Here is a 13,787-nt window from a genome sequence, read left to right on the forward strand (position 1 = left end):
TGGGAAAGTGTATGTTTGTGTTAGAGAACTCCATGAGGGCAGGAAATGGAGCTTTGCTTTATCACAAATCACGGAGTTTAAACCAAACTTGCCAGGCTGGAGAGATGACTCAGTGGTTAAGAGCGTTGCCTGCTCTTCCAGAGGTCCTGAGTTCAATTCCCAGCAACCACATGGTGGCTCACAACCATCTGTAATGAGGTCTGGTGCCCTCTTCTGGCCTGTGGAGATACATGCAGACAGAATACTGTATACATAATAAAAATTTTTTTAAAAAAATAAATATTAAAAAAATAAATAAATAAACCAAACCTGCCTAAGAATGATAACTGGAAGACACTACACAACTGCTGGCCAAAATGTTTAACTCTGTCCCTCAGATTCTCCCACGAAGCGTAGCAATGATATACAATGGAGGAGTTACAACACGGCTACCTGGTCCTTATAGGTTGTTTTCGTAAGTGTCCTAAGAGAAAGCCAAACGCTCATCACCCTTCCTCCCTGACAGACTAGTGCTTCGCTATCCCTCTCAGAAAGGCCCTACTCATGTCATCTCTTCCCACACAGGTGGTGTAGCTACAGCTACCAAAACAAGCTGGCCAACGCTATCCCCGAAGCCCCAACAGCAGACATCCCTCATATGTGAGGAATCCAAAAATAAGTTAAAATTTGAATAAACTGCAGGGGACAGCAAGAGAGGGGATGGTCTGCACAGACAATTGGCACCAACTAAACTCAAACCAGGAGTGAAAATACCAGAGAATATCACCAATAACAGACATTATTTTTGCTTTAACACAAATAAAAAGGATTTTAATGCTATATTTAAAAAGTTTGATGTTGCTTAAAGTGTCTTGTAAAGAAACATTTCATACAGCTGGGTGTGGTGGCATACCCCTTAAAGTCAGTACTTCGAAGGCAGAGGAGAACAGACCTCTCAGCGTTGGAGCCCAGCCTGGTCTACATTGTGAGTTCCAGGAGAGCCAGTGATACATAGACAGACCCTGCCTCAAACAAAACAAACAAAAAAGAAACATAACTTAAAATTTCCTAATCACATCTGATCAAATTAGAAGCAGAACAGTATTCTTTTATTCTTAATGTAGTGGTCTGATAAAGATAAAATGACATATAAAGGGAAGACGTCAGCCACAAAGTAGAACGGTGACAGGAAGAAGCGAGGGGTTCAGCACTCTGCTGTGGAAAGGGATTTTAACCCAGCTATATTCATTTTTGCTACTGCCATCGGGGTCAGCTGAAAAACTGCTGCTGTGGCTTTGTTGGTTTGTTTTTGTTTCAGATAGCGTCTTGCTCTGTCACACAGACTAGTCACAAACTTGAAATCCTGACACCACAGCTTCCCCAGTGCTGAGACTTTTTCAGCACATGAAAAGTCTAATTAAGAATGATGAAGCCAGACAGTGGTGGCACACCCCTTTAATTCTAGCACTCGGGATGCAGAGACAAGCAGATTTCTGTGAGTTCAAGGCCAGCCTGGTCTACAGAGTAAGTTCCAGGACAGAAGGGGCTACGCAGAGAAACTCTGTCCTGAAAAACAGAAAGAAAGAAAGAAAGAAAGAAAGAAAGAAAGAAAGAAAGAAAGAAAGAGAGAGAGAGAGAGAGAGAGAGAGGGAGGGAGGGAGGGAGGGAGGGAGGGAGGGAGGGAGGGAGGAAAAGAAAGAGAAAGATGAAAGCTTTAATGTCCTCAAATCATTAAATGGCTTATAGGAAAAACTCGTGGAGAGACAAGAAAAAGAAAGGGAAGCTAAAAGATTGGAAATAAAAATGATGTTTTACTATGCAATGAGTCTAGGAAATTGCTGCAAAGAATGAAATGGGCTATGAAAATATTAGGAAGTGAAATCAGGAGTGGGGGTGTCACTGTCCATACAGGGCCATGAGTTCAGTCCCCAGCACACCACCATGAACAGGAAAGCACTAGACATTCCAGCTTGACAGAAGTGAAAAAGACATGGGAAATTGGTTGCAGGTTATGAAGAAGTTTTGAAATCTGTTTGGTGGTAGAAAATAAAGAGTATAGAGGTAAACCCAGAAAAATATCCCGTGTAAATGGGCGCTTTCATTCTGAGGAAACTGAACAACACAGGAGTTTGAGAAGGAATCATGAAACCAGGTTTTTAGGACTGGACCCACTGCAGCTTCGGGATTTTTGGGATATCCTGTCCCTCTCTGTTCTGCGGGCCTCCAAGAAAGTGCTCTTCTGGGCTTCATCCGCACCAGGCATGCACATGATACACAGACATACATGCTAACACTCACACATTAAGTAAGATTAATTAAAAAAAGAAATGTCCCATTAGGCCCCCAAACATAGGCATAACATCCAAGCACAAGTTCCTAAGGCCAGAAGTGCATTGTCCAAGTAGGGAAAAAAAGCAATGCTATTTTTAATGTTTTTTTTTTAAATCTGCTGGGGCCCCATTACAGCTTCTTAAATGAAATGCATTAAGCCTGAGTCTGCTGCTGTTCTGTTCAAATTAGACCTTAAATCCATGAATTAAAGGTGATTTCTGTGAATTCTGAAAATATGTGGGGAAAGAGAACCTGGGACAAGGGAATCCTGAAGACCCATTTTCCCTTGAACGGGAATCATGATAAGACTTCTCAGAGACAATGGAGATCTTGCAGTCAGAGTGCACGAAAGGAAAGGAACACTTCATGTAGGGTGAGAAGAAAAGAGTTTCACAATAATAAACAAGGAGTTTTCCTGAATCCTTAGGAAACCAGGCGGTTGGTTAGCTGAAGAGCTGTTGCATTAATTCAGAGCATGTAAGCAACCATGCATCTTACGGGCCCTGCATTTCTGTCACGAGTTCTGTCTTCCCATACTTTCTTCCTTATTTTCTGTGTAGCTGACAAGGTCTGTCTTCCTTAGCCATCCCCATGGGGAAATAACTAAGGGTTTCCAAACAGCACATCTCATTTCTAGCTAGTCGTAAGGATGTGTGTGTGTTGTATTGTGTTTATGTGTTTTGTAGAAGAGTAAATACCTTAAAACCCTTCATTGCCTTTTAAATCTTCCTTTATGAATATCGCTACACACGCAAATGATTATAATTAGAGTTCCATACATTGCGGCTAATAATTTATAAAGTATTACAAAATATAGAAAATATTAAAGGTATTTCACATTGAACAAAACTAAGATGCACTGGTTCGAACATTTTAGAAAGATCTTTAACAGTTGTGATGCAGACTCTCCTGTGAATCTGAGTTTACAGATGTACTTTGTTCAGTTAGTAAGTGGCTGATAGCTGTCCACCCTCTGCAGAAGTGTGTCTGAGTATCCAGGAGAATAGTACCTGAAAAAGAAAATCTCCTATCAGACATATGGAAATTTTTCATACAGTAAGCAAAAAGTGGTCTACACAAAGAACTTATTGAAATAAGTTATGGGGCTGGTGAGGTGGCTCAACCAATAAGGGCACTTTCTGAGTTCATCCCTGGAGCCCACATAGTAGAAGGAGAGAACCAACCCTACAGGTCTGACCTTCACATGCATGTATTGTGCACATATGTGAGCACACACAAACGCATGTAAAATGTTTTGAAATAAATAATCATATGTTTAAACTCTACATATGTTCCTGTGATGCCTATACATAATGTTAGAGCATGAGAAGAAAGAGAATCCTCCTCATAATGTTGTACTAGATACTGAAACACTTCAGGAATGCTTCATATTCTGAGGAGATATTGTTCAAGTACATTCCTTCAATCCAGAGGAAATATTTCAGAGACTTCCTTCTTACCATACCAAGTGAGTGATAATACTTCAGGGTAACAGCTAATAAGTGTCATCTGTACATTAGACCATACAGCCTATGATTGCTAATCAACTTCTGAATTCCAATTACCTTAGAAATTATGTCCTAAAATACAGCTTGACCAGAACCAGACATAATTCATGTTGAAAACAATTGAAAATGATTTATAAATATCCATTTTATATAAAATATAAATTTAACCATCTTCATTGGTTCTGGGACATATATAGTACAATACATTTACATTTCTAGACTTTTAAATTGAGTATCATAAAATACTTAGTATAAAGTATTAAATATATGAATAGTGTATATAAACAGTGATGATATACTATGGAAAGAATTTTCATTTACATAAAAAAGCTAAATAAAATCTAGTAGGTATTCTAATGTAGAAATGGATTTAAAAAACCTAGGAAACTATAACTTAAAATTTTCCAAAACATTTATTCAAAGTGATTAAGCCTCTTAATCTATATTATGTTTTCTATAGATAAAAGTTAATGTTGGGCCCTTGTCCTTTTTAGTTGTCTTTATGCCTGCTTAGAATTTAGTTTGGGAGCTGGAAAGATGACTCAGTGCCTCAAAACACTTGCTGCTTTTCCAGAGTGCCAGGGTTCAGTGCCCAGTATAACCCCAGTCCCAGGGCATGTGCCCTCTTCTGTTCCCGAGGGCACCAGGCACACACACAGGCAAAATACCAATACACTAAAAATAAAAATAAATCTTTTTAAGATTGTAAAAGCTTCCACAATGTATTAGGTTAAGGTGGACAAAACAGAGCTATATTTTCCTAGTGTGTTTGTTCATAATTAAAGTCAAACAGAACACACTACCTAAGAAGCCCTTTTAAAGAATGTTCTTCCTCCTGCACTCACATACATATACACAGAATTAAAAACTAAAATAAGACAAAATTTTAGCTGGGCATGGTAGCACACACCTTTACTCCTACCAGGAGGTAATTACAGGTGGATCTCTGTGAATCTGAGACCAGCCTAGTCTACATAGAAAGTTCCAGACCAGCCAAAACTACATATTAAGACCCTGATTCTGTCTCAAAAAAAAAGTCATCAAAAGATCAAAAAGGCCACCTAATCTGGAAAAAATCCATTTCAAAACTGGGTTTCTTAGCCTGGCATTGCAGAACTGTCCACTGTCTCCCTCCCTAAGTCTGAGTTAGTGCAGATGTTAAAGCTGGTCCTGCTTTCATTGGCACCTCATAAATGTATCAGGCACCAGACAGGTAGCTTTTATATAAATGTTAGGAGGCAGGGTTTTAAAATCTTTAAAATGTGCTACTTAAAATGATAGGCACTAGTCTGAGGAACGCTAGAAATATGGTTACTATGTTTAAGAAACTAAATTTTTAAAATTTAACTTCAGAACTGACAACTCAACTATAGGAAAACAAAAAAATGAGTTTGTAATCATTTGAGAGTCTTCTTTTTCCAACGAAAGTTTTATATGATCTAAATTTAACCTAAATATTTCCAATGATATTTACTACCTGAATTAAGATATGCTAGAAGTAACAAAATATACAAATGTAAAATAACTCACTAATTTTATATTGATTATGAGTTGAAAATATATGGTTTAGATATTTAGGTTGTTTTTTAAAAAAATCATCAAAATTTATTTATCATTTCATTTTACTTTCTTAAATGAATTACCAGAATTACCAGAAACTAGAAATTATAGATGTGTCTCTTACTATATTTTTACCGGACATTGTTATGTTAAGAGTCTCACCCTATCAGTTAGGATGTGCCAATCATTCTTGAGGCTTTGCTAGATTCACTTCCAAGCTTACTGTCATTGCCATATTTCCTTCCCCAAAGACCTCCTAGACTTCACTGTCCCTAGGACTCCCCGTCAAGAAAACGTGCTCAAAGATACCCACACTCCTTCACCAGCAGAGCGGGCATGCAGCATTGCCCCTTCTCACAACTACATACTGGCCTTGCAAGTGTCTCAAAATGTAGACCCAGAAATAAGCAGATCAAGTTACATATTTCCTGTGAGAAAGCCTCATCCCAACTACTAGGACTCAAAAGCAGCTTCCTATTAGGAAAAACTATATAATTCCAGCTCAGCCATGAAAGGCATTTTAAATATGCCAGAATAACTTTATTTTATATTTGCTTGCTAAGTGTTTATCATCAAAACAAATAGCAAAAATAAGGAACAAAACACTACTATATAGTATGTGTAATACGATTATAAAATTAAATTTTATTTGCCTAATAATTCTACTTAATCTCAAGAAGAAAAACAATGAGAATAGAGATACTCCAAAAGGGACTATTGACTGAGTTGAAGTCTTACTAATACAAGCCTTTGACGATCATGTCATTTAATTCTAATGTTATGAGATAGGTAATAATATTTACAAATACAGAAATTCTAGTTTAAAGAATTTAAATAATTGTCTTTAAGGTCATTCTGTCCTAGAGATGTTTAGTTTCCCTTTTGTTTTCTCCATTTTTATTTTGTTTCTTAAAACACTGGGTTGAAAGTTATATTAAGCATATATAAAATATTCTTACATAAAATACACAGTATTCTTCCTGAGTATATATACATCCATGTACAAAAACAGATTTTACTAATAAACTATTTTCAGAATTACTTCATTTGGGGGGTGGGGTTTTTTGTTGTTGTTTTGTCTTGTCTCGTCTTGTCTTGGTTTGGTTTGGTTTCTTTTGGTTTGGTTTGGTATGGTTTTTTAAGACAGGGTTTTTCTGTGTAGCAGTCCTAGTTATCCTGGAACTCACTTTGTACACCGGGCTGGCCTCGAACTCACTGAAATCCACCTGTTTCTGCCTCCCAAGTGTTGAGATTAAAGGCACATGCAACCACCACCTGGCTCATTTTGTGGTTTTACAAGTATTTCGTTATATAGCTTTTTATCATTTACTTGTGTATTTTATATATGCTATGGCATACTACTACTTTGATATCATATACTAATATATTAATAGTTTCAAAACAGGCTTATCAGAATTGTTTCAAGCTCCTATCATCCTCTCAAGAGTGCATAACTCGGACTGGAGAGAGAGCACAGTGGTTAAGAGCATGCAGGTACTGCTCTTGCAGAGGACCCAAGTGGGAACCTCAGTTTTGTTCTCAGCACCATCTCAGGTGCTCCATGGGGATCCATTTGGGGGCACCTGCACTCACGAACACACACATACACACTCATACACACACACACAGAGAGAGAGAGACATGGTAGCACACACCTTTAACTCCAGCACTTGGGAGGCAGAGCAGCCAAGATCTGTGAGAACTGCAGCCAGCCTGAACTACACAGTGAGCTTTAAGCCAGCCAGGGCTACATAGCAAGACTCTCTCTCAGGGGGGTGGGGAAGAAAAGCACATGAAAGTTGAGTAAAAGAATAATTTAATCTTACCTTGTGCTCTTAAACTCAATGTTACTATGTTTTTAAAACCATGAGTATAGCTGGCATTGTGGTGCATGCCTTAAATTTCAGCACTTAGGAGGCAGAGGTAGGAGGATCTTTGAGGCCAGCCTGGTCTACAAATCAAGTTCCAAGACAGCCAGGACTACACAGAGAAACACTGTCTCAAAACACAAGACATCAAGTTTTAAGTAGGAAGAATAGGTGGAAGGTATGTTATACATGTTACAGCCTTGAGTTGTTGAGGAGGGAGCTTGTATTTTATTTGTGGAGAAAACACAAGTAGATCTGTACGCCATGTGCCCCGTGTTCTTGAAGGCTCTGTAGTGAGATTTCATTTGTATCTTAATACATAAAGCTTGCCTGAAGTTCAGAGAGTGAAAGAGCTGCCTGGTCAGCCATGCGGAGTGGACAGTGGTGGCACACACCTTCAACCCCAGTACCCATGCTAGTTTACTGTAGAAACTGGGCTGTGGTGGAGCACGTCTTTAATCCCAGCACTAGAGAGGAATACAAGACGGGAGGAGACAGCTTACAGACACAGTCTCATTCTGAGATTCCTGGAGGTATGGTCGCCATTTTGGACTGAGGTAGAGGTAGGAGCCAGTGGCTGGCTGTTTTGCTTTTCTTATCTTCAGGTTAAATCCCAATTTCTGTCTCTGGGATTTTATTAATTGTGCTACAAGACTCAATTCTTTAGATTATCCTATCCTTTTCCTGGCAAATTTGCTTTTTTTTTTTTGGGGGGGGGGGCTTAACCATATAGTTTTCCTCTAGGTTTACAAGACCTGAGACCTAGGTTTAATGCTCTAAAAATAGACATCATTTTGAGAAATATTAATATAGATTGGAGGTGTAGTTCAGCGGCCCAGGGCCTGAAAGTAGGTTCATTTTGAGCCTGGCTTGGTAGGTAGGTCTCCTGTAATCTCAGCACTTGGGAGGCTAAGAGGGAAAGATTAAGGAATTCAGGGCAAAATCCAATCTAGACAGCAAGATCATCTCAAACAACAAAAATAAACAGTGGCTTCCTCCTCGTCCTCCTAACCCTGTTCTTCTTGGTGTGTGTATAAGGGGGGGGGGTGAGGCATGTATGCACATGTGTGTGGATATAAGTGCTTACCACCTTGTTTTTGGAGACAACATCTCACACTGAACCTGAATCTCACTGACATCAACTTAGCTGGTTAGTGTGAGCTTCCAGGTTCCACCCGTGTCTGCTCCCAGTGCTGTGTGTGCCACATAGGTTCTATGCGGTGTGGAAACCTAACTCAGTGCCTAGGACATGTTCTACGGGGTATAGGATCCTAACTCAGGCCTCTTGTTTGCATAGCAAGCACTTCTACCATTGAGCCATCTCTCCAGCCTCCCAAATCTACATTTTGGCATCGATATAAAAGCTATATTTGAAAACAAAGAACAAAAGTTATGTAATATTGAACTGCTTAAAGTCCGTTTCCCTCACCTTACTATCTCCTCAGGGTAGCAGCTGTTAATATTGTTGATGTATTCCTGGAGGAGGGAACCAGGCTCCGCCTTTATCTCTTGGATCTTCTTAAGTCCACCGCTTGTTACAAAAAGCCTGCGGGCTTTGCTGTCATGAGGCAGCACCTTAGAAGGAGAAACAGATAAAGACATCATCTTTACTTTTCCAAGTTAGGATGCTTATCTTTAAAAGCAATATTATATCAGAAATAATGCAGAAGAGAATTTATGTTCAGTAATCACCTATAAAATAAAGGGCTGGACGTGAAATGCATTCTTTTCAAATTACTTTAACCTTTATGTTATTAGACAGAAGAAAGCGGTGAAATGAGCAAAGCTGGTGGATCCACTCACACAGAAAGCACGAATCTGAGGTCTCCCAGCTATCTAAAACAGTGAAGCCAAGCTCCTTAGCAAGGCGGGGAGGTCCTCTGCCATCAGCTCTTAAATGCATCTCCAGAACATCAGAGCGTGCATGTTTTGTCATCAGCTGTATTTCCCCATGAGGAAAAGTCCCCTCGCTTCTTAACTCTCTCTCCTTGTTTAACACTCAGTTCCCATTTTACTTCCTTTAAGGAAATGCAGGTTGGGTATGGTGGCATACACCTATCTCAGCAGGAAAAGTCCAGAGGATCATGAACTGGGCAGATTATGAACTGGAGGTCAACCTAGGCTATGCAATGATACCCTGTCTCTGAAAAACTCAGATAGTTCAATGATAAGAATATTTGGCAAGCATGCACAAGTCCCTGGGTTTGGTCCCCAGTGCTGGAGACAGAGATGGGAGATAAAAGGAAGAAGGGAAGGGAGAGGAAGGAGGTGGTGGCCTGGTTTACAATAGCACTAAACTGACTATCCAACTGAGTGTGTCTTCTTCCATTAACTGGGGAAAGTTTAGTTGGCTTTAAACATGTGAATGCTTGCTTGTTTGCTTGTTTGTTTATTATTGTGGGTGGGCATGTGTGCCACCACATGCTTGTGCACCTCAGAGAACAACCCTGTAGAGCTGGTTCTCTCTTTCCACCTTTACACAGGCTCCAGGGATTGAACTCAGGTCTGGAAAATGCCTGTACTTGCTCACCAGCCCCAATGTGGGGTGCTGTTTTAACGTTTATCAGTTTGTGCTGTGGGAGGTGCTCATGCCATAACACACTCGTGGAAGTCACCTACTCTTTCCGTTCACCAGGTGGGCTCCAGGTACACTCAGATCACCAGGTCTGGCGGAAGCACCTTTTGCCTGCTGAGCCATCACACTGGGCCCAAATGTCCTGTTTCTTAAAAACAGAATTTCGCTTGGTTTTGTTTTCATTTTTTGGTATTTTTAAGTGCCTTAGCTTGATTTAAACTTTAACCATACGCTACAACAACTCTAACTCTACAACAGTATCTGGAGTAAGCGCTCTAGCTCCTGTCTTACATGTCATAATCTCCAGTTTAGAGCGGTCAGAGCTCTCCTGGGGGTTGGGGGCGGATAGAGCTGTAACCAGTGACATGATTCAGTGGCAGAGCCAGCTGCTGTGTGGCCTTTGGTGCCCTGCCCAGCTCCAAACACAAACCTAAAGAGGTAAAGAAACAGAACTGAACCTAAACACATAAACACTCTGGTGCATGTCTTATGCAAATGACATTTTCTTTCTTTCTTGTTTGTTTTGTTTGCTTGCTGCTTATTTTTGAGGTGGGTCTACTTTATACACCTGGCTGGTCTGGAAATCTCTGCACAGATCAGGCTGACCTCAAATTCCAGACAACCTCCTGCCTCTGCCTCAGCCTACAGGGTAATAATTTATTTTTTAATGTGTATGGTGTTTGGTCTGTATTTAATTCTGTGAACCATATGCATCTGAAGACCAGAAGAAGCCACAGATACTCTGATAATTGAGTTAGAGACACTTAGGAGTTGCTGTGTGGGTGCTGGGAATCGAAGCCAAGTCCTCTGAAAGAGCAGTCAGTATTCTTAACTGAGTCATCTCTCCAGCCCCTGCAGATCCTATATTTTAATTCAGATATGCCGAGTTCAGTTTCCCCAGTTCGCAACAGCTGAGGGGCACCGTCCTGACTGTCAATGGCCAAAACACAGTCATTCTCTTCAGTCCTTGCTGTCAGAATCTGCCTTGGTGGCTGTGCACTTCGGCAGTTTGACCTTTCTACATTGCTATCAATCTGCAATGATCTATGAAATATGACAGTTACATTTGTTTACATTGTTCATAAGAAGTCGCTGTGCACCAAATGACTGAGATATCTCCAGCACGTACAGAGTTTCAAAGACCTTTCTCTTTCTTGTTCTGAAGATGTTTGCTATGTTCCTAGACTAAAAGTGAGACTAAAGGACACAGGAAATTACTAAAAGGTAAGTTTCAGCAGAAATCATCTATATTATAAGGATTTTAATGCGTTGGCATAATACCGCCTTTTTATACTATTCAAGAAGACACCACAGAGCCTGAGAACTACATGAAGAAGGATGGAGAATTCCATTTATCTGTGAGTTTTCTTTGTTACCTGTGTCAATTGAGATTGAGGAGAGTTGAGACTTAAATAGTAAAACCCAGGCCAAATTTTACAGAAGCAGAAAAACAATTTCACAAATCATTTCATCTTTTTCCCCGTTTCCAGGTTATGATAGCATTTCTTACCTTGCTGAACTGTCCGGCCACATACTTCAGGATATTGGGCGGTGCGTCATAGAGAAACGGCTCGAGAGCTGGGAGGTAGGTGCATTTCTGGATGATATTCTTTATGGCCCTTTTACTCTATTGAAAAAGAAGCAGAATGCATACAAAGCTTGGCAATTCATGTCTCATATTCCTGAATTTTGAAAATGAAATCAGTTTCTTGCAGTTGTAAAGAGTTTTCTGAAGAACTTCACAGCTGAGCCATCTCCCCAGCCCTGTAGATCCTATGTTTTAAGTCAGATATGCAGGGTACAGTTTCCCAAGTTCCCGACAGCTGTGGAACTGCTGGGCCTGGCTTTGTTGCCACTTTGATCACTTGTCTTCTGTTAAACTTGAAACCACACAGTGAGTTGCTGAGCTCTTAAATACATATCACAACCCGTCAAAATGGTATTGTATTCAGCAGAACTATTATAATCTTTGTGCTATCAGTGAATGATCTCTTGAATTTTAGGTTTTCTTTAGAGATCCAGACTAAGAAGTCTTACACATCCTCATCTCCTGACACATTTGAACAAAACCATTGCTACATCTGTTAAATAAAGAATGTACAACTGTAGCCCACAAGTAGTGTGGATTCCGAGTAAACCCCCAGCTTCAAACACACCTGATTGTACCATTCCTTTGTAAACCATCTTAAGACCATGATGACCTTAGCAGACCAAGAAATTTAACTTAACTGCCATTGCTGACAAGGTTAAAATAGCTGGAATAGCACAGATTATATCAATTGCACCTCACCGGCAGCCCTACCCTAACTCTGATCATTCAAGTTGATGATGTACAATCAAGTCATTAGTCAAGAGTTCTAAAAAGCAATCTAATGGCCTCAGAAGCTCATGGAACTTTCTATTCTCAATCTGAAGGATATATGCTTAGTTTATAACTATTCTCTTAGATAAGAATAGATATTATGATAATCATCAACATAATAATATTATTAATAATAATTTCATGGCTAGCATGAAAGAAAAATTAGTTAAGGTTTTGCTTATCTGCCTACGTCTGAGCTGTAATAATCAACAGACAGAGGACCCAGTTTAAAAGTGAGCAGGGCTGGAGATGCAGCTCAGTGGCAGAGGCTTGCCTAACATGTGCAAGGCCCTGAGACTGATGCCCATCACTGCAAAAAAAAATTTTTTAATAATAAAATAAATAAAGGGTCAAAGAATACACAGAAATAGCCAGAGTATATATGAAAATATTTTCAGCACTATGGGCCATTAGGCAAATCAAAAGTACACGTTAGGATAGCTGCAATAAAAATAGAATGAAGGAGTAAAATTCATTCACAAGAATGTGCAAAACTTGGAACCTCCTACACTGCTGGTGAAGGTAAGGCAGTGCGGTAGTGTAAGAAAGTGGTCCAATCGCTCTCAAAATCTTAGAGCATTTCCAGTGGCCCAGCGATTTCACCTATGGAAACAAACCCATAAGAAATGCAGACATGTGTCCAGCTGGAGACAGCCTCGGCAGGAAAAGGTGCCTGCTGTTCAAACCCAGCCCAACAGCCTGGATTTGATCCCTAGATGGAAGGAAAGAACCAACTCCAAAGAACTGGCCTCTGACCTGAACATTCAACCATGGCACCCCGTCCATGCTGTGCACATCATGTGCACACATACATATGCACACCAGGTAAAGATATTTTATGATTTAACAAATACAGCTAGAGATCAGGGAAGCAATGCAGCCAGCCACTAGAGAGATATAAAAGGGGAAATGTAGTGATATTTTGTTTGTGTTTTAACAAATAAAGCTTGCCTGAAGATTAGAGTAGAGCTAAACCACTAGAGGCCAGGCAGTGGTGGCTCACATCTTTAATCCCAGAACTCGGGAGACAGAGGCAGAGGGATCTCTGTGAGTTCAAGGCCAGCCTGGGCTATACGAGACTGAATCCCAGCACTTGGGATCCCACACCTGTAACCCCAGCATTAGGGAGGTAGAAACAGGAGCGATATGCCTGGACAGAGAGAGGAAGATAAGGCGGGAGGGAACAGGAACAGCTGCACTCTGAGGTTTGCTAGAGACTGTTGCGGCTCAAGGATGTAGCCGGAGGTACCGTCTGAAGCAGTCTGAGACCAGGATCGCCTCTTTGGTCTCAGCATTGGTGGAGGTAAAAGGTCTCTCTAGTGACTGGTTGCACTGCTTCTCTGATCCTCAGCTTTATTTGTTAAATCATAAACAAAATATCACTACACATACACACATACATGTACTAAAGAAAAATTTTTAAATAAAAAAAATACATCCACATGAAAACATATGGAAATATCTAAGGAGCTGAAACACCCCAGAGTCCATCAACTGGTGAATGGACAAAGAATGGAATATTTATTATCTATCACTAAAGAGGAACACAGGGCTGATATACGCGACACAGAAGAATCTTAAAACTCGGGTTAGAACTCACTGGT

At 40.2% G+C, this 13,787-nt stretch overlaps 1 protein-coding gene across 1 annotated transcript in view; it reads right to left on the bottom strand.

Annotated features, from left to right (window-relative positions):
• Nucleotides 1-3,250: 3,250 nt before the first annotated feature.
• The window catches only part of Spag6 (sperm associated antigen 6), a 57,310-nt gene continuing 46,773 nt past the window's right edge, over nt 3,251-13,787 (bottom strand). Inside the window, 3 exon segments of the mRNA XM_038334944.1 lie at nt 3,251-3,320; nt 8,676-8,821; nt 11,332-11,448. Of these exon segments, the coding sequence (XP_038190872.1) occupies nt 3,251-3,320; nt 8,676-8,821; nt 11,332-11,448 (333 nt within the window).

Source organism: Arvicola amphibius, chromosome 6 (assembly GCF_903992535.2).
Source record: "Arvicola amphibius chromosome 6, mArvAmp1.2, whole genome shotgun sequence".
Lineage (NCBI taxonomy): Eukaryota > Metazoa > Chordata > Mammalia > Rodentia > Cricetidae > Arvicola > Arvicola amphibius.